Raw genomic sequence first — 24,626 nt, 5'->3', positions numbered from 1 at the left:
TTTGCCCCTTCTCTTCCCTTTTCCCTTTGCTGTTGAGCCAGCCCAGACTGGGAAGAAGTATCTCTAAAAAGCCTATACCCCAATTTTGGGATGCCAAGCCCCCATCCTCCACTATGATTATTTTCTTGAAAGTGGGGAGAAGACTGGGAAGAAGTAGCTCTAAGAAGCCTATACACCCAATTTTGGGATGCCAAGCCCTCATCCTCCACCAATTATTATTTTCTTGAAAGTGGGGAGAGAAATTTTAATTGTGATTAAAATCTCATTTTTAATGTATACATATATAAAAAGTGTTTCCCAGAAGCTTACTAAAATGCAGGCTCTGTCCCCAGCAATTCATATTCAATCCTATTGGCATGAAATGGAAAATCTGTATTTTGAACAAACACCCCAGGTCATCTGCTGTGTCCACACATTAAGAAACGCTGGTGGAGTTTTAAATGCCTCTCCGGGGAAGGAAGAAAGCCTGAGAATGAATCTGACCTCAGACCCAAATCCATTCAACCAAGTTCTGGTAATTTGGAAGAAGGAAGAGCAACCTGGAAACTGGCAGGAAAGGATGACAAGTTGGGAGCCACAGGTATGCATGGGGAAGAGTTAGGGGGATGGAGTCATGAGTTTCGGGTTGCTGGGGCCAGTGCCCTGGCCTAGAAGTTCTTGCAGGAAGGCTTCCTGAGACTGGCACAAAGGGGTCCCCTATTTCCTATTCTTGCTGCCCTTACTCTGGGCAGGTGGGAAAGATGCTGGGGAGTGAGGCAGGACACTTGTATACCTGTAGACATTTCAGCAGAACCACAAAAGCTAATCATGTGCCAGCACTCTTTCAAGTGCTTTCCATGTGTTTAATCCCTGCCACGATCCTGTGAGGTATGTACTTCTGTTATCCTCACATGACAGATGGGGAAACTGAGGCTCAGGGATATTAAGTAAATTGCCAAAGTCACACAGGTAGTAAATGGTGGAGCTGGGGCATGAATCCAGGTTGTCTGTCTCCACGTACTCCCCATGGTATACTGCGTATACTCTGTATGTATTCTATTTGTTCTTCTAATGTAGACTAGACTGCCTACGAGAGTCTACTCAAAAAAGGGAAATTGAGGCCAGGCACGATGGCTCACGCCTGTAATCCCAACACCTTGGGAGGCTGAGGTGGGGGTGGATCATGAGGTCAGGAGTTCAAGACCAGCCTGACCAACATGGTGAAACCATCTCTACTAAAAATACAAAAATTAGCCAGGTGTGGTGGCATGCACCTGGAATCCCAGCTACTCAGGAGGCTGAGGCAGGAGAATTCCTTGGACCCGGGAGGCGAAGGTTGCAGTGAGCCAAGATCACGCCACTGCACTCCAGCCTGGGCGACAGAGCGAGACTCCATCTCAAAAAAAAAAAAAAAAAAAGGAGGGGGGAAATCGAATATGTTTGTGTTGAGGTTTCGGGGAACCTCAGGGAGCCAAGGATTGGAAGAAAGTCACTCAAATCAGTGAAAATGAAACTGTCCCAAACCCACTCCCCCACCTATGTTCCCCTTCAACACTACTCTTGCCTTTCTTTCTTCCATCTCTTTTTCATTCCCCCTCTCTGGGGAGATTGAGAAGAGGGCCTGGGGTGATTACCTATTGGCTCCTAGCCTGGGGAGATCATAGGGAGTAGATCTTTATGTGTCCCATTTCTAGCTTGTCCTATCTCTAACAGCAAGGCCCCCAGCCCGCCATCAAAGCAGATGACAGGGCAGGTTTTTGCCTTCTCAAGATCCCTGGATGGGGACCGGCCAGTAGAATTACTGCTCAGCAGATATCCATCAAGGCTGAGGCCTAGAAGGGGCAGAGGACTGGGAATGTGTCTGAGGAGCACATCCAGGCAAGAGGATAACAATCATGCCATGTCCTGATACCGCCTCCACACTCCTGTGACTGTCATTAAATGCTTGGCAGGTGTGTTAAGACAGATAAATAATAATAACAATAGTCAACATGCACCACGCCCTGTTCTTAATACTTTATATATATTCACTGATTGAATTGTCACAACAACCCTATTAGATAAGGTTGTTATTATTGTTATCCCATTTTACAGATGAGGGACCTGAGACACAAAGAGGTTAAATGACTTGCCCAAGGTCCCACAGTAGGAAGTGGTAGAGCCATGAGTGACTCTGCCCAGGTGGTTTCTACCCTGTGTGTTTTACCACTCTGCAGTCCTGCCTCTGAAACATACTGACAGCTCCTATAAAGGGGGAAAAACTCATATCCACAGCCATTTGCCCACACCTTGGTACAGATGATGGAAACTAAACAGCAGGACCCCTTAATACGCTCTACTCGGACAGTGAGCTCCTGCCAGAGCACAGACTTCCTTGAACCCTCCCCCATTCCCTTCAAGCAGGTGGCAGCGGCTCCCATGGATAGCTCAGGAGGGTGGGAAGGTGAAGGGGGCTTCTCAGACCAGGCTTGGACTCTGGGCTTGATTTTCCCCACCTCTGCCTCTTTGCTGAGCACTACACAAGCTGAGCCCATAGTTTCCTGGATCTTCACGGGAACCTCATACTCCCTTCCTGCCCCAGGGGGCCTCTCCTCCTGCTCTGCCTCTCCCAGCTCCCTGTTCCCAAACCCCACCACTGCCTAAGCAAGGAGCCTGATACCCTGCATTCCTCCTTCTCCCACATCCGGCCAGCCACCAAGTCAGGTTGATTCAACCAGTGAAGCATCTCTTGCATCTCTCTGTTATGCCCGCTGCAACTGTTCTAGCCCAATAATGGTCTCTTCCAGTATTTACTATGTGCAGAATACTATGTTAGTCACTTTATATACATCTTTTTATCCTCAGAACAATTCCTATTTGCAAGTGAGGAAACTGAGTCACAGGGAGACGAAGTAACTTTCCCAAGGTCATGTAGTTAATAAGTAGTACAGCCAGACTCAGGCAGTCTAACTGCAGAGTCCATATTCCTAAACACCATTGTGCACTGCTACCTCCTGCCCCGATTGCTACTATCACCCTTGCCTCGCTCAGTCCTTACTATGCAATGCCACAAGAATCTTCAAGAAATCTTGAATTCATTCAACAACATTTACTGCAGGTGCCGGGGAACTTTGCTGTAAACTAGAGAGCTCAAACTGAGCAGCAGACACTGTCCCAAATCTTCAGGGCCCCAGAGCCTATTGGAATTATCGTTGATCTCCCTAACACACTAATCTGATTGGCTCTCCCTCCCCGGCACAGTGTCTGGCATGAAGCTGATGCTTAATGATTACGGGTGGAAATGAAATGAACAGGAACAGTGGGCAGTCAGCCGGTGCCTGCTATGGGCCCGTAGCCTCAGCAGGGAGGAAGGGAGAGGAGCTAGTTTCCCAGTTCAATTTCAAGGCCTTTCATGCCATCTCTCCCTCCCTCCTTGCTGCCTTCTTGTCTCCTACTCATTTCTCCTCTATCCTGTGCTGTCAACTTTGTTCACAAGGCTCAGCCGTGACATTTGAGGGTGATTGGTGGGATGGAGAGAGGGAGGATGGCAGAAAATTTCACTAATAGGCCTCCCATGGGATTGCGGGAAATGGCCAGCTTGGAGGCCAGCTGGGAGATAAAGCTGTAGGGGATATAAGGGCTGTGCCAGGACCTTGGCCTGCAGCTGAGCCTCCCACAATACCCCTAGGAGTCGACCTTGCCTATGGTTGGTCAACAGTGGGAAGAGATTGAGCAGAGAGCCAGGTATCCTCCTCTGGACTCTACCTCCTGGCTCTGCATGGTTTAAGGCCCTCTGACTCTTGCCCCCGCTCCATTCCCCAAGGGCGGTTCCAGTTCAGTTCCTCCATCTCCTCCCTTGCCCATTCCTGGGGTGGGGGGCAGGGGCAGGGAGCTGGAGCCTTGATGGGCACCAAGCCAAACCTTCCTAGGACTAACAGGTCACAACCAGTCACTCATGAGCCACTTATGACAGTGATGGGAGGGAGAGGAGGGATGGGCTCCTGCCTCCTCTAGGAGGCCGATGTGGGCAAGCTGGGGCTCACAGTCAGGGCTGGGAGCTGCAGGAAGTTGCAGAGGCGAAAGCAGGAACCCCACACTCTCTTGGAGGCACATTCCTCTGGCTGGTGCTCAAGCTAGCCATGCATGGCGGAGATGAGGAAACAGTCGCTGAACAGACCTGAGGTGGTGATGCTGGGCTGGAGGGTGGGGACAGGGTGAGAGAAGCCAGAAGAGCAGGCGAAGACGGGCAGGGCTGGAGATGCCCCTAGAAGGGAGGGAAGCAGCCTGCCTCCCGGCAAGTTTACTGTTACAGGAATGTATAGAAACGAGTAACTGCTTTCTCCCCCAACTTCTGCTTCTCAAGGAGAGAGTGAGAGAGAGAGAGAGTGTGTGTGTGTGTGTGGTGTGTGTGTGTGTGTCTTGTGTGGGTCCCAGGAGACACTGCATCTGACCTTGAGTGATCAGTGTTCTGCAGTGGCTGCCCCATTCCAGTCATGGCCACTTTCCCTAAGAGTCACTTTTCTCCTCACCCCTGTATTCTGTTCTGAGGCTGAACACCCACACTACCTACTACCTCCCACCACTCCCCTCTTTGCAACTTTCCCAGCCTTCCCAAAACCTCTGTCTTAAGTGCTCCCATCTTCCAACTCATCCCGGGCCCACGGCTCTGTTCAGGACTCAAACCCTGTGCCCACTTTGTCCTTTTGTTTCAGAGTCTTGGTAGGGGCGACTGCAGGAGCCTGAAAGAGGGATCCTAGCAGAGCCCTGGCCCCTGCTTAGGAGATGCCCAGTTCTGTCTCTCAGGCCTGGTCAGTCAGGCTGGATCCAGAGCACTGGCTGGGGGCAGGGGGAGGATGTGGGTAACCAGGAAAACAGGCTAGGGCTAAGGTCCCCTTCCCAGCATCAGAGCAGAGCCATCCCACCCCCAAATCCCACTCTGGAAGTGCTGGGGTCAGAGAGGAAACCGAATAGGCCAAAGTTTTCCTGGCATCAGATCTACTGCCCATTTCCTCCCTTCAGAGAGAACTTGGTAAGAAATTAGACCAGGTGCGGTGGCTCACGCCGGTAATCGCAGCACTTTGGGAGGCCGAGGCGGGTGGATCACGAGGTCAAGAGATCAAGACCATCCTGGCCAACATGGTGAAACCCCGTTTCTACTACAGATACAAAAATTAGCTGGGCATGGTGGTGTGCACCTGTAGTCCCAGCTACTCGGGAGGCTGAGGCAGGAGAATCGCTTGAACCTAGAAGGCGGAGGTTGCAGTGAGTCAAGATCGCACCACTGCACTCCAGCCTGGGCAACAGAGCGAGACTCTGTCTCAAAAAAAAAAAAATTAGGGGAGGGTACAAAGATGAGGGTCTGGAGAGAGAAACAGAAAAGTGGGATCCAGAGAGAGAAACAGAAAAGTGGGGTCCAGAGAGAGAAACAGAAAGTGGGGTCCACAGAGGGAAATAGAAAAGTGGGGTCCAGAGAAGGAAACAGAAAAGTGGGGAAGGAAACGGAAAAGTGGGGTCCAGAGAAGGAAACAGAAGTAAGGGAAAGTGCAGTTCTGCCTGAGAGAAGGCACAGGCCCCCCTCAGGCCTTGCGGGGGATAGAGAGGCAGCCCTACTGCTCTGCCTTCCCACCCCTCAGCCTCAGCCCCTCCTGCTCTAGCCACTTTGCCTGCTTTGCCTCTAGTGGAAGTGGGGAGCCTGGTCCGTGAGCTCCACCTAACACACTGCAGGGCTGGACCGAATCCTGACTTAATCTCCCCAACTGCTTCAGTTCTCCCCAAGCCCAGCCTCCTGGGGCCTCAGCTGAGGGTGCCTGCGGGCCCTGGGGGCCAGGCAAAGTGGCAGCTTCTGGCCTGTCACTGCCCCTGAGTCTGGCTCTGCACCCACCTCAGGGCCTGGCCTGTGTCAGACTTCCCCCTGCAGGGCGTCATTTCTCTGCCACACGCCTGGCACTCACCACACTGAAATCAAAGCATTGCACAAGCATTGCATGCTGCCTCCTCCAGGAGAATGTTAGCTACCAGAGGGTGAGAGCCGCTCTGCTGTACTCAAAAATGTGTGCCTTGCGTGGTCAGTGCCGTATACATAGAAGGCCCTCAGGAGAGGTTTCCTGCATTAATAGTAACCAAGTTTCTCCCCCTCCTGCCATGGCTTTTTCTCACCTCCCTCTTAGCTTCCCAAGATCTGTCTTTCCCTTCTGGGGCCTGTCCACCCAGTTCTTGACCAATTGCCGTTCCTCCCACTGTCTTACTCCATCTCTTGTCCAACCCTTCCTCTTCCAAGAAGTATCATGAGATGTGGCCACTCAAGTCTCTCTAGGGTGCCATTCTTGGGGCCCCTGCTCTGGACTAAGCACAGGTAAGAGCCTTATTTCTAGTCTTTTCCTTCACCCAGTGCCCATGCAGCTGGACTAGAGGGGGACCCACGTGCACTGATGAAGGCTCCATGGTGACTTTCTCATTCAGTAAAGCCAGTTCTCAAACTCAGATCTAAAGGGCAAATATTGATGAACCCCTCTGCCAGGCTTTTCCCTCGGGGAAGAGCTAATGCCCTCCCCTCCTGCCCTCAAGCCTTGTTATTCTCTCACTCCTCACAGTGCTGCAACCTGCCCTTCTCCAGCCCCTGGCAGCTTCCAAGGAGTCAAGGAAGTCAGTCAGCCCCATTTGCCCCCAAGTCCAAGTCCCTGTGGAGGTGAATTGCAGGCTTTATCCACCCCGCCCTCCCCATCCAGCAACAGCTCCCTCAGTAAAAGGTGAAAGAGAATCAGATCAGGTACCTGTGATTGGGGGTTCAGGTCAGGAGATGGAGATCGCTAGAGAACACCAAGATAGGGAGGCAGGCCTGGGCCCCAGCTCCTTCATGGTGCCCTCCCCAGGCAGCTGCACCTGTAATCCCCCTCTCCTCCCCCTGACCCCCCAGGCCACCTGCCTCTGATGCTTTCTTAGCTTCTGAGTTCAAAGACCTGCTGTTTCCACTCACATCTCACTTGCCATCCTGCCCTCTGCATAGACCTCTAGGCTGTCAGTGGGCAGGCAGAGGAAATGGGGTCTCAGTGAGAAGCCAGACTCTGAGCAGTCTCACTCTAGCCCTGAGAATTGAGGAGAACCCCTTCTAAAGGGGCAGAAGGCAGCCCTAGCCCTGGGGAGCTGCATTCTGGGTCCAAGGTAACCCTTAGATTTGAGTCCTCCCTGCAACCTCCTAGAATTCATGGTGATGGGACCAGCTCCCCGCTGCAGCCAGCCACCTGCTGCTGCTGTCTAGGACAGCCCTTTCTGCTCTGTGGTCTACAAGCCTGACCTCAGGAGGAAGGCGAAGCTGCAGGAGGGGGGCCTGGGTGGGATAGAATGGGGAGAGTGAAGGAGTCTACCTGTGTCAGGCACAGCCTCGGGTTGCCACAGCCAGGGTCCTCAGCTGTGAACTCCACAAGGGCTGGGGTGGGGGGGTGGGAGGGTGGCAAGGGGACCACATAAGGTCTAGGGAGAATCCTGTGGAACTCACTACCTATGTACACAAGCTACCAGCCCAACCTGCAAAGCTGTCTGTTCAGGCACAAGGTTGGGGAAGGCTGCCCCCTAGGGCCAGGATCAAAGTATTCTTTATGGACATTCAGCCCTTCTTTTCATATGTATTGAATATTTATTGAGTTCCTACCTAGGCACCTGGCGTTATACTAGCCACTGAGAATACAGAAGTGATCGAGGCAGACATAAAGTGAATAACTATCATAGTTTGCCCTATGTTGAGGGGTTTTCTGGGACGTGGAACTTTTTGTGGTAAAACTGGAAAAGTCCCCAGTGAATCAGGAGGAGTCAGTTACCCTGCCTTCCTGGAGATTATATTCCAATAGGGACAGCAGGAGTAGGGGTGGAAAGTAAAAATACAACTTTTTGTCATGATAAGTGCTGTGGAGGAGGAAATAAAACAGAGCAAGGAATCCTCTGAGGAGGTCACATTTGAGCTGAGACTTGAATGATGAGAGATCAATCTTATAAACACTCAGAGAAGAGCCTTCCGGGCACAAAGCACACAAAACCTGGGACAGGAACAAGTGTGGCACGTTTGAGAAACAGAAAGGCGAATGTGTCTGAAGTGAAACAAGCAAGGGTGGGTAAGGCTGGTTGGAGCTGGCAAGACCCCGATCAATTTACTCTAAAAGCTATGGAAGCTATTGGAGTGATTGAAGCAGGGGAGTACCATGTTCTGGTTGTTATTTTTATTTATTTATTTAAAATTTTTTTTTATTGAGGTGGAGTCTCAATCTGTTGCCCAGGCTGGAGTTGAGTGGTGCGATCTTGGCTCACTGCAACCTCCACCTCCCAGGTTCAAGTGATTCTCCTGCCTCAGCCTCCCAAGTAGCTGGTATTACAGGCACGTGCCACCACGCCTGGTTAATTTTTGTATTTTTAGTAGAGATGAGTTTTGCCATGTTGGCCAGGCTGGCCTCGAACTCCTGACCTGAAGTGATCCATCCACCTCAGCCTCCCAAAGTGCTGGGATTACAGCCGTGAACCACCTCACCCGGCCATGGTTATTATTTTTAAAAGATTGCTCCAGCTGCTGGGTGGAGAGAGGATTAGAGGGGGAAGAATGAACAGAGGAGGACCAGCTGGGAGGCTGCTGCAGGTAGGTAGGTGGTGATGATGGTGGCTGGACTAGGGTGGCAGAGGGAATGGAGAGAGAGGACAGGGCAAATCGAACTGTATTTTGTAATGAATTTGATGTAGGAGCAGAGGAAAGGGAGGACTCAGAGATAACACCTAGGTTTGGGTCTGAGCCACAGTAAACAAGGACATGCCCCAGGGACATCAGAGGTCTCTCTGCATGGGGATTAAGAAGAGAGGAGGAAGCCCTGACATGTCCAATAAACTCAATCATCTGGAAGATAGCTCAGTAGGTGTATCCTTGACCTAGCATTGTGGGAGAATATATGTCTGGAATGTGTGTTTCTGGGGGGAGTGAGAAAGGAATGTCAGCAGGCAGGATGTCTGCAGATGGGGAGTTAGAAATCTGTCTTAGTGTTGGTGGGACCCAGTTCAAAAGAGACTTCAGAGGGATTGATGGTTTAGACGGGTAATCTATATAGGACCTGTTTAGATGAACTTCAGTGGAATGAGGGATGATGTATTAGGATAATAAGGTTAGCTGTAACAAACAACTGAGCTGTAACAAAGCCACTGACACTTCTCACTCATGTTCTATAGTCCAGTGAGGGTCTAGGGGACAGGGGTAGCTCTGCTCCATCCATTCATTCAAGCCTAGGTTCTTTCCATTATGTGGTACATATGGCCTCTAAAACCATCACAGAATGAGAAGAGGGAATGCAGGCTGTATGGGAGATTTTTAAATGAGCCCAGCCTAGAAATGCCACACATTGCTTCTGCCTTCATTCTATTGTTCAGAACCTGATCCCATGGCATGCATTTGACTGCAAGGAAGCTGGGAAGTGTAGTTCAAATTTGGGAGGTCCTGTGCCCAGAAAGAGACACACAATGTTGGTGTGTGTTGTGGAGCACTGGCAGTTTCCGGGGCAGGCCGGCAGAATGGCTGTGCGTCTTGTAGGGGTCACAGTACTGTCTGTCCTGGGCTGGGGTGGGAGTGTGCTCTCTGAGAATACCTTGGAAGGAAGCTGATATGAGAAGATATGTATGTGTGGTGCACACCCATGTGCTTTATGGCTCAACAATCATTCCATTCTTTCCCATTCTCAAGGTCTTTCACTGGATAAGATCTTAATTCTCTCACACCTTGCCACTGAAATAACCTTGTGAATGCTTTATCCTCTGCAATTTTCCCCCATCAAATCTAACTGGATAATATAGTTGAACTAATCTTCCTAAGACTTGGCTTATGTCATGCAATCCCTGTTCAATAAAAACAATAACAATTTCAACAGCAGCAGCAATAATTTGTTGAATTACTGTGTTGAGCACTTTGAGTGTAGTATCTCAATATATCTCGATCTTTGTAATAAGCCTGTGATGTATCGTCATCATTCCCTGTGTACAGATGGAGGGACAGGAGTCCTGAGAGGTTCTAGCTGTGCTAACACGGTAGCCACTAGTCATGTGCAGCTACTTAAATTAATAAAACTAAATTAAATTAACTACATTAAATTTAAATTAATTTAAATTAAATACAATTAAAAATTCAGTTCTTCAATCACACTAGTCACATATCAAGTATTCAATAGCCACATGTGATTAGTGGCCACCACTATGGAGGGTGCAGATATGGAATATTTTCTTCCAGGCAGAAAGTCAATTGGATTGGACATCTGTGAGTTAGGGGCACTTGCCCATGGTCACAGCAAATGGTGAAGCTAGGCCTCTGACCCCACCTGAGTCTAATGCTCTGCAATAGTTCTTTACTGTTTCTGCAATTTAAAAAACGTTTAAGCCTGCCCTTAGCCTTGTACAACCTGGTCTAGTACTACTGTTACATAATTATTTCTCTTCCTTTTCTTGCACAATCTCACTTTCCAGCACAGCAAGCTTGCTCACTGCTCTCCCATACTCCTAATATGTCCACTCATAATATTTTTGCTCTCCTCCTTCTGTCTGCTCAGCTAATGAATTTTCCCCTGACCTTTAGGTTCAGATAGCCGAAATAGCTCTTGAAGCAGTCTCGTCTCTTCCATTCTCACTGCTTCTGCCTGGACCAACTCTGAAGCCCCTCATCCTCTCTTGCCATGGCACCCTTCTGCTGCTACTAATTCTACTTCCTGACGTTTATTGAGTATCTGCCATGCGCTAGGCACTCTTCCAGGCACTCCTCATCACAACACTTTGAAGTAGGTGTTACTGCAGTCTCCGTTTTAAAGACCTGGTAATTAAAGCGCTGTGGGGTGAAACTTGCCCAACTCATCTCTCTGCTTCTAGTGTTTCACAGGCAGTTCGCCTTCACTCTATTACTCTGGCCATAGTTCTGAAACACAGAATTGTAAGTTTTCTCCCCCAGCCCCAAGGGGAGGGGGACAGACTTCTTAACAGAGCATTCAAGGCCCTTTATGTTCAGAACCTTTCTAATCTCCAAACCCGCTACTCTACCTTCAAACTTGACATTCCAGCCACAAACGACTTACGGTTTCCCAAAGCAGCCGTGTTATTTCCTTCCTCTGGGCCATCACACAGGCGGTTCCCACTGCCTGGAGTACTGTCCATCCTGGCCAGCTCTGAAGCCATCCATGGCAATGCACTCCGGACCATGGGGCTTGCTCCCTCCTCCACAGGACCAGCACTTACTCTCCACCAGCGGCTCCTAAAGGAGGGCTGGTGCTGAGCTCACAGCCTTGGCATCACTTCTCATTAAAATACACACTCCAAGATTCAAAATTTAATAGGCAGGGGTGGGGCTGGGTTTATTTTTTTATTTTTAAAGAAGCTCCCAGATTATTCTAGAGTGAGGCAAATGTGCTTAACACTGGTTTACATCCCTTGTTTGGCAATTAAGCACACCCTGTCTAGATTCCTTGTGTATAATTGCTTTTCTAATTTTATTCTTACCTTCATTCACTCACATTCACCTATTCAACAAACATTTATTAAGGGGTCATTATATGCCAGGCACGCTTTCAGATGCTGATGTGAACAAAACTGGCACCGTCCCTGCTCATGAAGTTTATGTTCCAGAGAGGGTGTGGTGGGTGGGATAATAATGGCCCCCAAAGATGTCCACGTCCTCATCCCAGAACCTATGAATATGTCACCTTCCACGGCAAAGGGATTTATTTTGCTGATGTGATGAAATTAAGGATCTTGTGATGGGGAGATTATCCTGGACTATCCCCTCAATCACAGGGGTCCTTAGAAGGGAAAAGGAGGAAGAGGGAGTTAAGGCATGTGGGTAGCCTCACTCTAGAAGCTGGAAAAGGTGGCCGGGCACGGTGGGCTCACGCCTGTAATCCCAGCACTTTGGGAGGCTGAGGTGGGCGGATCACCTGAGGTCAGGAGTTCGAGACCAGCCTGGCCAACACGGTGAAACCCCATCTTTACTAAAAATACAAAAATTAGCTGGGTGTAGTGGTGGAAGCGTGTCATCCCAGCTTCTCAGGAGGCTGAAACAGGAGAATCACCTGAACCCAGGAGGCAGAGACTGCAGTGAGCTGAGATCGTGCCACTGCACTCTAGCCTGGGTGACAGAGCAAGACTCCGTCTCAAAAAAAAAAAAGTCAAGGAAACTGATTTTCCCCCAGAGCCTCCAGAAACAAGGCAACCCTGATGTCCCCTTGATTTTAGCCCAGTGAGACCATTATTTGGACTCCTGACCTACAGAACTGTAAAATAAGAAGTTTGTGTTATTTTAAGTCAGTAAATTCGTGGTAATTTGTTACAGCAGCAAAAAAAAAAAAAAAAAAAAAAAAAAAAAAAAAAAAAAAACGAATGCAAGGGGTATTGGTTATGTTTTGTGCAGGTATATGATGGGCCTCCCCATGTAGATCCTCAGTGCTGTGGCAGAGCCCTTGTTATTGTGCCGGGATTTTCCCTCCAGCTCCCGGCCGGAAACTGGGCTCAACGTGGGAGCTCAGTGCTGCTACAGATCAGTCTCTTCCTTACAATGGTATGATCCCCAGGGTCCGGGTGAGGGCTTTGGAGGATGAGGCTTGTGCCGTTAAAAGGAAAGGTGAGGTCGGTTGCAGTGGCTCAAGCCTGTAATTCTAGCGCTTTGGGAGGCCGAGGTGGGAAGACAGCTTGAGGCCAGGAGTTGGGGACCAGCCTGGGCAACATAGCGGGACCCCATCTCTACAAAAAATAAATAACAAAAAATACTAGCCAGGCGTGATGGCACACACCTGTAGTCCTGGCTGCTTGGAAGGCTGAGGTGAGAGCACTGCTTGAATCCAGGTGTTGGAGGATGCGGAGCTATGATGGCGCCACTGTACTCCAGCCTGGGCAACAGAGTGAGACTCTGTTAAAAAAAAAAAAAAAAAAAAAAAGTAGGGATTTGTGGGGAGCTGTGCGTGAGGATAGAGTGTTTGCAGTCAGAAGGTGATGGTCGCAGGGGTTCCCAGACTTCAGTGTGTGGAGAAATCCGTTATGATATGGTGGGAGGGAACCTGGTTGATAGAAGGACGGGAGGAAGGAATTCTATTCACAGCGTACTCTAATATTTCTTAAGTTTTACATATTAATTTTTAACAAGAAATTTAAATTTTAATTTTAAACGAAAATACGCCTCTTATTCAGAGGTAAAGATTTTTAATCCCCGCGGCTGGCTCGTATAAAGGCATATTTCCGGTCCCTTCCAAGGTCCAACTATCCTGACACGGCAGGTCTGGGGATGGGCCCAGGAATCTGCCTTTTTAACAGGCATCCCCCAAACGACACGGCGGCTTCGCGAAGCGGCGGTGGCGTCTGCGGTTCCGGGCGCGGGCGGCCTCCGGCCGGGGAGGGCGCTGTGCCGGCGGCGCGGGGGGCGGGCCGGGGGCGGAGCGCGGGGCGCCGGCTGCTCTGGCGGCTCCCGCGGCTCCGGCTGGCGGCTTCGGGCCCTGCACCTGTGACTCTCGGCCGCGTTCGCCCTCGGCCCGCCCGGCGCCGCAGCCCCATGGCCCCGTCCCGGCTGCAGCTCGGCCTCCGCGCCGCCTACTCCGGCATCAGCTCCGTGGCCGGCTTCTCCATCTTCCTCGTCTGGACGGTGGTCTATCGACAGCCGGGGACCGCGGCCATGGGAGGGCTCGCAGGTACCCCGGGACGCTGGGCGGCGCGGGGCGGGTGCGCGGCTGCGGGGCGGGCGCTGTCAGCTGCTCCAGGACGCTTCCCGCGGAGCGGGTGGTGGAGTGTTTACTCGAAAACGGCGGTTGGCGGCGGCAGGCCCCACGCGGGCCCGGGCTCCTGGGCATTCCTGGGTGCCTCCGGGACCCGATGCCCGCCCGGGCTCCACCCGGGGGTGCCGACGGCCCGCCACTGCCTGCTGCACAGACCTGCCGCGTCGCTCGGGTTATCTGTCACGGCACACTGCCTGTCGCCCTCCGCCCAGTTGCCCCACGACAGTGTCCCCTCCGCGCGCCCGCGGCGCTGGTCCCCTCCTATCCCCAAACACACACGCGCACACACACACACACACACACACACACACACACACACGCTTGTTCTGAGGGATCCCCTGCCCCCAGGGCGCCCCTTCCCTGGGTGCTGGGTGAGGGCAGAGAGGGAAGAAGTGGGAAAGGAAGAGGGCTAGGGGTGGCTAGGGAAGCCCATCTGCCTCCTTCTAGAGGGCTCCCCCGCAGATCCCTCTGCTGAGACCCACAGGGAGGACCGCGTTAGGGATCTCATAGAAACTGGACGTTCTCTTTCCACCCATGTTGGTGCCTTTTTGCCACCCGTCTGCCGTGGCTCCTCAGCCAAGGTCTGCCAAATCCTGCAGCCCAGCCGCCCTTTTCTGTGCTTCTGATGGGGACTCTGGGCTGACCAGTGCTCCTTGCTGTGCACATTTGGGCTTACAGTTTAACCTCTCTGTGCCATAGAATTGGTATGAAGATGAAAAATATTATCTCTACTTTCTAACATTTTAAAAAATGCTTTCTATGTGTCAGGTACTATGTTAAGCAACCTGCTTCCCTTATTTCATTTAATCCTTACATTAGTCTCATGAAGTAGGCCTTACTATTATGTCCATTTTACAGATAAGGAAACTGAGGCCTGAAGTTAAATAAATTGCTTACCCGGGATTACACAGCTACATGAAATAATATGTGTGGGAAAGGACTTTGGGAAGAAAATACGTATAAGGATAATACTTTTACATATGATGATCATATTCCATTGCTAAAATCCTCTGCCAAAAGAACCCTAAATGGAATAACTAAAAATAACCAATTTACTCACTGCCACAGGACGTGCTGAGTGCCATCCCTGGGTAGAGTCGCAGCATGAGGTGGGGTTAATGCCTTAGAAGAGGGGCATACACGGCCCCACCCTACACAATGTCAGCAAAGCACTGGGTCACCAAGAAGGGGGGGGTGGGCACCCTGGCTAGGGTGTTCTCTGCCTGCCCAGCTGCCTCACCACCTGTGGGATCCTGAGGACAACTGGCCCATCTCTGCGCATTATCTACAGAGCCCTAGTTCCTTTCCCCTCTGCACCCCGCCACCCTCCATGTTTTTCAAGGTTCACTTCTCCCTGCCACTTTTTTGTTTCCTATTGGCCCTGTTGCTTTCCCCTCTGGAAGGCGGCGTCAGAGCCCTATGATTGCATTGCTAAGTCCGAAGGCGAGAGAAGGATGAGGAGGGAGGGCCAGCCTGGGATCTCAGCTGGTTGTGTTGAGTCTGGCCTGGTACAAGTGGAGGTGAGCCCTACCTGGCCGTTTGACCCCATCCTGGGCCACAGTTTCCTCATCAATTAGGAGTGGGGAGGAGATGTCCCCGAAAGACATCTGACTTCCCTCTGGATCTGAAATCTTGCAGTGCTGCCCACTCCCTGAGTCTCCAGCTGCCTGCTAGAGGGCTGTGGAAAAGGCCTTCTTTCTTATACTCTTGGGAGTTGCCTGGGGTTTTCTTCCGACCCAACTCTGCCCTCTCTCCCTCCCCACAGGCTTCCCTTGGCCTATGAGGCAGGCCAGCTGTGGAGCTGCCTTGAGAGAGAGGCGCTAGGGCAGCAGCCAGCTGGAGGAGGGTCCTGGTATCTCCCTGATGGTCTGATCTTTGGCAGTGGCTATGGAAGAGCCAAAACTACTAGGTGGTGGTGGTGGTGGATGGTGGCAGGGAGACGGGTTGCCAAGCCTGGGCCTCCGACCTTCCCCACCATGAGTGGGTTCTCAGAGGGTCTGTGGCTAGTCAGCCTTCTTCCTCTTTTGGGGGTAAAGTGTCAGCAGATTTACTAACTTGTGAGCACCCTACTTCTGACTCAGTATTTTATAGCTCAGAATCTGCTGAGTCACCCAAGGGTAGCCCCAGCATGCTCCTTCTCCTGTGTTGGGCCAGGCATGGACTGATTGGGTGTGCCGGTTTCTGGGGCAGAGTCATGGAGCCCCTGGGTCTGGTGGGCAGAGTGTGCACAGGTGGGGATACCCTCTCCCATCCTGATGGGTACCTTTGAAGAAGTGGCTTTGCAGAAAGGCAGTGGCAGAAGCCAGGCTGGTTTTCCTGGGGAGGCGGGCAGGTGTGGGTTGGATCTACCTGGTCTAGCTTTGCTGTGGGAGTACTGGGGGAAAACACTGACTCTAGCTCTGGGTTTAGTAGACCAAGGAAAGAGAAAAAGAAGAGTTGCTCCTGGAGTCTGAACAGCTCTATGTTTTTCCCACGTGAGCTGTGAGCATGAGCCCTGGGGTTCCAGGACTGTCTTCCTCCTAGGAAGGAGTAGAGGGGCCTGACTTAGGCCCAGTGTCCTTCTTGTCTGCATTTACCCTGTGGGATCCCCCGCGTGTCTCCTGTCTCCTCACCTCCAGCCCAGCCACTGGGGATGCTTTCACCGCCCTCCCCTATGCCTTCCTTACCCACAGCTTATTGGCTGTGAGCCAGTAAGCTTACATGGCCAAGCAGGGGCTCTGCTCCTTGGAACAGGTAGGATGGAGCAACGGTGTGGTCTGGTGTGGGCTTGCAGCCAGGTGGGATTGGGGACCTGTCCGTTCCACCCCGAGTTTTACAAACCAGGCTTCCTAGAGTCCCCAAGTGTGCTAGGGAAGGGTATTAGGGAGATACATTGCCTCCTGCCTGATGTGTGGGAGGGGACCAGTGAGGGGCTCCACCTCCTTCAGTGACCCCCTTGGGTAGGGCTGGGGGAGAGCTCCCTTCCCAGGAGGGTGGTGGGAGCCAGGGCGTGGGCAGCAGGCCTGCCTCCAACCTTGATGTGTGTTTATCTGGAGGGGAGGCCTCTGTGCAGGGCCTGGAGCAAGGTTGAGGGAAGGTGAGAGATGGGTAAACCATGCCTGTTATTCACAAAGAACAGGGCCCGAAAAGCCCCCAACTGGCTGTCTTCCTCTCCCTCCTGCCCTCAGCCCTCTTTGGTATGTGCATGTACATGGGGGTGGGAGTTTTGGGGAACCACTGGATCGTGATCAGTGGACTAAGAGATGGCATCTTCACAGGCGCCTGTTTCAGCATTTCCTAACCCAGAAACTGCTGAGTCACAGAGGAATTGTTCTGACCTTATTTTTCTCCCAAGCTGGCTTCTAGAATCTTTGAGTGGGAAAGCATCTTAGAGCTCAACTTCCCCAACCCCTCTGTGGCAGGAGGAGACAGAGGGCGAGGGGACCTGTTCCAGGCAGGTGCCCATCAGACCGTTCCTTGAGTGTGCTCAGTGACAACACACCTTGTTCCCAGGGCCCTTTATAAACCAAACAGCTCCCTCAAACGAAAACATGGGACGCACGTGAGGAGTGGGAGGGACTTCTGGGAAAGGTGGCTGGTATAAAAATCCAGATCTTGTCAGAGGTAAGAGGAAGCTGCGGGATGATTGTCCTGTCCACCCCTGGTCCACTCCAGCATCCAGACTAGGTGGGGAGGGACAGATGCTTGTCCTGGCCCACCCTGATCTCAGTGGGAGGGGGACCCACATTCCAGGCCCCCACCCCCTGAGGAAGAGTGGAGGTAGGCAGGGGCAAAGCTGGGAGAGCGTTCGGGGGGTCAAACGGTGGCAGGGGCTGAGGGAAGCTGTAGGCTTGGTAGGCCTTCACCCTCACTGGGGTAGAACCCTGGGCCGGTTACCTAAACTGGTAGGACCCCGGGGCCCACCCATTTTTAGATGTGGAAACACCAAGGCTTTGGGACACAGCAATGCCAGGCTCCCGGTTTCTTAGCTTGGAGTCTCATGGGTTTTTGTTCCTCACTGGACTGCCTGGGGACAGCCAAACTGGGACAGCCTCTGAGCTGGTAGCTCCACGGTGACTAGCTTCCCCCTGCCTTTTTCCCCCTTAGACAAATTATGAAATATTTTAGGCACACCAAAAAGGATAGATGATTTAACAAACACCCTTATACTCATCACCCAGCCTAAGAAAACAGCATAGATAAAATAGCATAGATTTCCCACCCAGCCTAAAAAACAAAATAGCATAGATTCCTATAGATTCAAAGCACTTCCCCACCCCCACCGCCCCATCAACTTCCCTTCCTTGTCTCCATTGCCAGAGATAACCACTTTCCCCAACCAGATGCTTATCCTTCCTGTGCACATTTGGTAACTACTCTGAGTGGTGTGTGTGCAGCTGCCTTTTGGAAAGGCCTCCTGACTCCTAGGATGCAGTGGCCTGAGTGGCCCACACCTTGCAGCCCAACCAGCTGAGAGCCTGCAGCTGGCTCTGCCTCTTTCCTCATTCGTCCCTTGCCGGGATCCACCGCTCTGCCCGGACCCTTGCCAATGGAGTTGATATTTGTTCCACTCTTTGGGCTGCACCAGCAGGCACTGCCTGGCACAGAGGGTTGTATTGTATTGTATTGGCTGGGTGGCAGCTGGCATCCTAGAGGAAGTGTTCACCCAGGCGCAGAGGCCAGGCCCAGGAAAAGCTGGGGGCAGTGGGGGTGGGGGGCGGTGCAGGTGGTGATGGCCTGCCCTTTGCCGCAAAATGGAGGGAGTGGCATGAGGTCTGGCCAAGAACAATAAGGCCACTCAGGGGTTGGGTGGTCCTGGAGTCTTCATGGCTGGACCTCCTTATCCTGCAAAACCAACTCAAGCAGTTTGGGAAGAGCCCTGCAGGCCTTGTGACTTTGAGACTGTGGCCTCTGAGGGCTGGGTGGAGGAGGAGCATGGGGCAGGAGCAGGGCTTCCCTGTTCTGTGGCCCTCAGGGTAGACAGTGACAAGTCCCCAGAAAGCAGGCTGGGCTGCTGAGGCACAGACTTTCTGGTTTTCAGGATCCTTTTATCCTCTTGAAAAGTAGTGAAACTCCATGCAAATTTTATGTATGTGAGTTTTAGCTATTGATACATACTATATTAGAAGTTAAAACAGAACATTTTTTAGCATTTTAAAATAATACTAAAAATAACATGAATTAACATAACATTTTTGTGAGAGGTATTCGTGTTTTCCAAAACAAAATAAAATGAGAGAGGATGGTAGGGTTTTGTATTTCTGCAGGTTTCTCTAATGCTGGGCTTACTAGCAGGCAGCCCAGTCTCTTACCTGCTTCTGATATCACAGCCCCCCAAAAGGAAAACTCCATTCAATGAGGGAATGAGTGACAAGACCATATTCTTGGTATTCTTATGCAAATAGGCCTGGCCTAGTGGATCTGCAGGGCTCTGGAGCACCCTGGGGATGGGCCCTGATGTGTCTCTCCTGCAGGGGTGCTGGCACTGTGGGTCCTGGTGACACACGTGATGTACATGCAAGATTATTGGAGGACCTGGCTCAAGGGGCTGCGCGGCTTTTTCTTCGTGGGCATCCTCTTCTCGGCCGTCTCCATCGCTGCCTTCTGCACCTTCCTCGTGCTGGCCATCACCCGGCATCAGAGTGAGGGCGGGTCCCAGGGAAAGAGGGCATGGGAGGGACAGCAGCGGGGATTTTAGCAGCATTCCCATCCTGGTTCCACAGGTTACCTCCAAAGAGACTGGGTGAATTACTTAACCTCCCTGGGCACGGGTTTTGTTATGGTTCAAGTGGAGAAAACAAGTCCCCCCCTCCCAAGTTGGGTGGATTCTATGAAACTGATGTGAAGTCTTGAGCAGTGCATAGCCCATACAAGCACTCATGATATTGGGACCCATTAGTCTCTGCCCAGCTCTGGGATGGGAGCGCCCTCTGGTGGCTGTGGCTGGAAATAACCAGAGGTCCTTCTTCCTGGAGTCTGATGCTAACTAAAGCAGGTTGGAAGTGGCCTAGGGTACTTGTCACAAAAGCGGAGTGGATGATACAGACCTGTGATTAGCCAGCCCTGCCCTTCCCTAATCCCCACGGCCTCCTGCCTGAAAACCCTGGAATACTCTAAAACGGTCCCCAGCTCCGTTCTACTGTTCCAGGCCGTGGAACAGCAGTGGCCCGTGGCCTGTTAGGAACCAGGCCGCGCAGCAGGTGAGGGGCAAGCGAGACTTACCGCCTGAGCTCCGCCTCCTGTCAGGTCAGCGGCGGGCATTAGGAGCGCAAACCCTGTTGTGAGGCGCATGCGAGGGTTGCGTGCCCCTGATGATCTAATGTTTGACGATCTGAGGTGGAACAGCTTCATCCCCAAACCATCCCCCCAAGTTTTTTGTGGAAAAATTGTCTTCCACAAAACCAGTCCCTGGTGCCAAAAAGGTTGGGGACCATGGCTCTAAAACCTCCATCACGATGTCTTTCTGAAGGGTTGGTTCAGCTGCCGGGACGTTGCAGGGATGTTGAGTGGGGAGAGTGGCCCTGGCCTTGTGGCCAGTGCAGAGGCCGAGGGCAGGGCCTGCTGAAGTCACTGTCGGCACTTCTCTCCCTGCAGGCCTCACAGACCCCACCAGCTACTACCTCTCCAGCGTCTGGAGCTTCATTTCCTTCAAGTGGGCCTTCCTGCTCAGCCTCTATGCCCACCGCTACCGGGCTGACTTTGCTGACATCAGCATCCTCAGCGATTTCTGACCCAGGGGGTGAGGTCTCTGCACCCTGGGTGGGCCTTAGGACCTGGACTCAGCCTCTGAGACGTTGGGAGAGGCTACCTCCACCCCCTGGGGACGCCAGAACTGTGGCAGAAAATACACAGCAGGACGAGTGTGGTCTCCCAGGAAGCTGTCCTGCCCATCCCCTTTCGAGGAAACCCGAGTGTGGTAGAGAGGGAATCCTGCCATGTTGCTCCTCATCAGCCTGGCCAGAGGGCGGCTTTAGACCTTTTCAAATGGATGTTTTCTTTTCTTTCTTTCCTTTTTTTTTTCTTTTTTTTTTTTTTTTTGAGATGGAGTCTTACTCTGTCACCCAGGCTGGAGTGCAGTGGTACGATCTCGGCTCACTGCAACCTCCACCTCCCGGGTTCAAGCAATTCTCCTGCCTCGGCCTCTCAAGTAGCTGGGATTACAGGCATCTGCCACCATGCCCGGCAAATTTTTGTGTTTTTAGTCGAGACAGGGTTTTGCCATGTTGGCCAGGCTGGTCTCAAACTCCTGACCTCAGGTGATTCACCCGCCTCAGCCTTCCAAAGTGCTGGGATTATAGGCATGAGCCACTGTGCCCGGCCTGGATCTATTTTCTTAGCACGCAGTGAGGAATCTTTGTACATAAGGCCAGGGCAACAAAGTCAAGAGGTCAAGGGGTAGGGCCGTGAGGCCTGGACCGATGCTGCAGGCACGGGTTTCCATCCCTGCTGCCCTAGGCACTCTCTTCCCAAGGCCAGGGTGGGCACCTGGGGAGGTCAGTTCAGGAATATCTAGCAGAGACCTCTTAAGCCCCCATCCCAGCACCCCATCCTGTCGTTCCCAGAGCTGGTCTCCCATGAGTGTGCTAGAGCCAGATAGCTGTGGCCCCCCACCCATCTCACTCACACACACAGGCATCCATACACCCCAGAAGACTTCCCAAATGAGGCCAGACTCAGGGTCACGGGGAATGTGCTTCTGCCCCTGTAAGGGCTTTGGGGAAGGGGGCAACATGGTAGAGGCTAGAAGGAGCCCCCAAACCTGGGTGCCCGTGCCCCTCCAGCCCTGCATTTCCACTCTGCCTTCTCAGAGTGCCCTTACTGCACCCAGATCACCGGCCAGGAGAGACCTTCTCTCCCACTCCAGCCCCTCTCACTGCCCTTCAACTAGAGCTTTCCCCTTTTTACATTTCCCTTCTGAAGGACACAAATCTGCTTTTCTGCCCATACACTGGCCCGAGGGCCCACCTAACTCGGGAGGGAAGGGGCTGTTGTTACAAGGATGATATTCTGTTAGACTGCCATTTTGCACGGTCTCCCCCTTCCCACCTGATGTGTCCTGCCCCTCAGCTCTTTGCCTTATCTGTGTCACTGTCACTTTAGCAAAAATACAGCGGCCATTTCTATCAGCCTCTGGTGGTTGCTTGTGAGGTGGGAATCTTGTGGGAACAGGTGGACTTTGGGAGGAGTGGGCAGAGAGGGAGTGGTAGTGGCAGTTCTCGGGCTATCTGATTAAGCCATTCCCCTAGTTCAGTTGTGCCCTGGAGGACAGGGGACAGGGTCAGTGTCTCTGGGGCTGGAGGCCCTCTTGCCTTGGCCCTCCTGGCATGGGTGAACCACCAGCTCAGCTCTCCTCCTCCAGCTTTCCTCTCTCTAGCACCCCCCAGCCAGGGCAAGGATGCCCACGGGCATAGCTACAGCAAGCCCTGCAGGATTTGGTGTCCACACCCGAGAGGCCAGGCCAGATGGGAAAGGGATTAACACCTCTTCCCTCACACTCTGCCAGGCTGCTGGGAGCTTGGGCCAGGTCTAAGGTAATGAGGTGCTCCTCTTCCTGCTGGAAAAACCGGACAGACTCAGAACCACAAAGGCAGGTGCTGCCGGCCTGGCGCCTTCCTCTCTGCTTAGGCTGGGTGAGCTTGTCCAGGCCTGTGCCTCACCCCTTCTCTCTTCTAGGCTCAGTGTATGCTTAATCAGGCATGGTGCATCAGAGCGGGAAGGAACCATCAACAGTGTATACTTCTGGAGCCTTCTACTGATAAACAGAGGCCCCAGAAGACGACTTGACTTACCTGAGCTCCCAGCTGGGACTTAAACCCAGGTGTGTCTGAGTCACAACTCTTTGGGGATGCCGTGGTGAGCCGGGGCTGAGCTCCTGTCTTCCCATTCCCCCACCCCCACCCCCCCACTCCTGCCATATCAGGGCTGGTCTCTGTGGACTCAGCCCAGGGCTGCCTCCTCTTTGTCACCCCAAAGTGGGGCAGCCAGGGACAGCCAGGGTGTGTTCAGAATGGGTTCTTCCTGCAGGGCAGGAAGGGCAGAGTTAAAGGGGCTGCAGCCCAGACCACCCTGGTCCCTCTTCCGGCACTGACTCAGACCCACACCGTGCCGTGCAGCTGTGCGCCCTGCACACCCGCTTGACGGCGCACTGCTCACTTTGGGGGGGCCCTTTCAGAGGCACTTTTAAAGCAAATAAAACATTTATTGTTCAGATTTTTTTCCATTTTGTTCCTTTTTACAAAAACATGCATACATACACAGGGTATGGTGGGTCCTAGGAAAGACACACACACACGCCTCACTCACACGCTCACATACACTCTTCACTCACACACGCTCACACACATTTTCCTTCTTGACCCCAGGCCTGGACCTCCAAAAGCCTTGAAGACTTTGCCAGAGCAGCCTCCCCTCCTCCATGTCTGTATCTTCTCTCCCACCCCTTCCCCCTCAGCCAGGCTATTCCTATGTGGGGTGGGAATCAGAGCTGTGGTCGGGGAGGCCCCAGAAACAGAGAAGGCTCCCCGAGTGGGCAGTGGCCGAGGGGTCCCAGGGGTGTGCTGTGCTTCTGGGGGAGATGAAGGGTTTGGCACCATTGGATCAGGAAGCACAGGACTCCCAGAGCACCCATCTGCTCCACCAGGGCATCGCCAGGAGGTGGACGTAGGGGGGCCTCTGGCGAGGGCACAGACCAGATGGAGGGCTGCCAATCTCGGCTGTCAGGGAGCTTCGTCTCAGTGCCCGGTGGTAGGGGGAAGCTTCCAGAGTCATCTGAGGAAGCAGGTGAGAGGGACTCCCCCTGCACTCAGGAATATAGGACCTCTTGGCTCCCCACTCCCCCCCAGCCCCTAGAGCCTAGGAAGGGCCAGCCTGTCTGAGGCCAAGTTCACATTTCTGTGTGGAGCCTGGGGCTGTGTGCAAAGTCTGGGGTTTGCAGAGCCAGGAATAGTGGTTAAGGGTGAGCCCGACGGAGCCGGAGCCAGTCCTCCTCTGTGCAGTCCTGAGGAATGGGGGCCACAGCCAGGGCCCACACCAGAGGGGAGAATCTGTTCTCGAGAGCCCTGTGGGGGTCGCCGCCCAGCCCGTCTCCTCCTCTCAGGGTCCTCTCCAGTCCCCATTCTAGACCCAGGGATTTTCTCAGGCTCCCTGGGATGACTGTCAAGGCAGGCAGGCTGTTCTCTGGTTCCAACTACCTGCCCACAGGATCTCTATAAAGACCCAGGAATGGGGGCTATCGCCAGGGGTTAGAAGAGAACCAGGTCCCAAGGGCATGGTGGGCGGGCAGATGGTTCCAGAGCCTTAGAGATTCATAGGTTCTTCCTCCTCCACCAGCTGCTCCGAGGGCCTGTGGGGAGGGACAAGCGGGGGATGCTGGAGCGCCAGGGCTGCAGCAAGGGCCTTAGCTGAGCTTCCTCTCAACCCTGGTCAGGAAGCCTGGGAGGGTTGGGGTGGCTGCATAGCGGACCCGGGGTCTTCAAGCAGGGAGGAATGAAGCGGTGGAGAGGCTGTGGGCCCAGGGCCAGGGGTCTGGCATTACCTATCTTCAGCCAGGATGCCCACAGAGAGGGATGCCAGTGCGGTCACTGCCTCCACTTCTTCTTTGTCAGCCCCTGGCACTCTAGGCACCCAGGAGTCTGGACAGGAGGCCAGGCGCTGCATGCAGCCCCAGTATTTACCTGGGGTAAGATGCTGGGTCAGAAAGGATTGGAGAAAGCAAGCCCCTCCACACCGCGTCCTGGACCAGATATTGAGGTTGGTGTCTCAGGCCCAGGGCCCTGGAGTAGCGGGCCTGTCCTCCACTTAGGGTCAGCTCTCCCACCTGCCCGTCTCCTCACTTCGCTCCCCCTCCCACACAGCCCGACAGGGTAAGCAGAGCGGGTTCAACATGGCTGTGAGGGACTCCTAGCAGGTGCCCAGCCTTTCTCTCATCCCCTGTGG

At 52.9% G+C, this 24,626-nt stretch overlaps 2 protein-coding genes across 8 annotated transcripts in view; one reads left to right on the top strand and one right to left on the bottom strand.

Moving 5' to 3' along the window:
* SLC48A1 (solute carrier family 48 member 1) overlaps positions 1–22,901 on the top strand; it is a 28,891-nt gene extending 5,990 nt beyond the window's left edge. Inside the window, exons 3-5 of one of the 2 annotated variants that reach the window (XM_030816692.1) lie at positions 395–580; positions 19,166–19,333; positions 20,286–21,819. In XM_030816692.1, the coding sequence (XP_030672552.1) occupies positions 395–580; positions 19,166–19,333; positions 20,286–20,422 (491 nt within the window). In that variant the 3' untranslated portion in view covers positions 20,423–21,819. Of the gene's footprint in view, positions 1–394; positions 581–13,355; positions 13,629–19,165; positions 19,334–20,285 lie in introns of those variants that run through there. The other variant, XM_003252235.4, reaches the window with a different exon arrangement.
* Positions 22,870–24,626, bottom strand: part of HDAC7 (histone deacetylase 7) — a 37,467-nt gene continuing 35,710 nt past the window's right edge. For all 6 annotated transcript variants that reach the window (XR_004031262.1, XM_030816678.1, XM_030816680.1 and 3 more), the window contains 2 exons: positions 24,226–24,364; positions 22,870–24,033 (listed from right to left, as the gene is read on the bottom strand). Coding sequence is in view for 5 of the 6 variants with exons in the window: in XM_030816678.1 (XP_030672538.1) it covers positions 23,988–24,033; positions 24,226–24,364 (185 nt within the window). In the remaining variant the exon portion in view is untranslated. The remainder of the gene's footprint in view (positions 24,034–24,225; positions 24,365–24,626) is intronic.

The sequence above is a fragment of the Nomascus leucogenys genome, chromosome 8 (genome assembly GCF_006542625.1).
Source record: "Nomascus leucogenys isolate Asia chromosome 8, Asia_NLE_v1, whole genome shotgun sequence".
NCBI classification, from domain to species: Eukaryota; Metazoa; Chordata; class Mammalia; order Primates; family Hylobatidae; genus Nomascus; species Nomascus leucogenys.
Note: the sequence above shows the minus strand (reverse complement) of the source record. Positions and strands in the feature narration are given on the sequence as shown.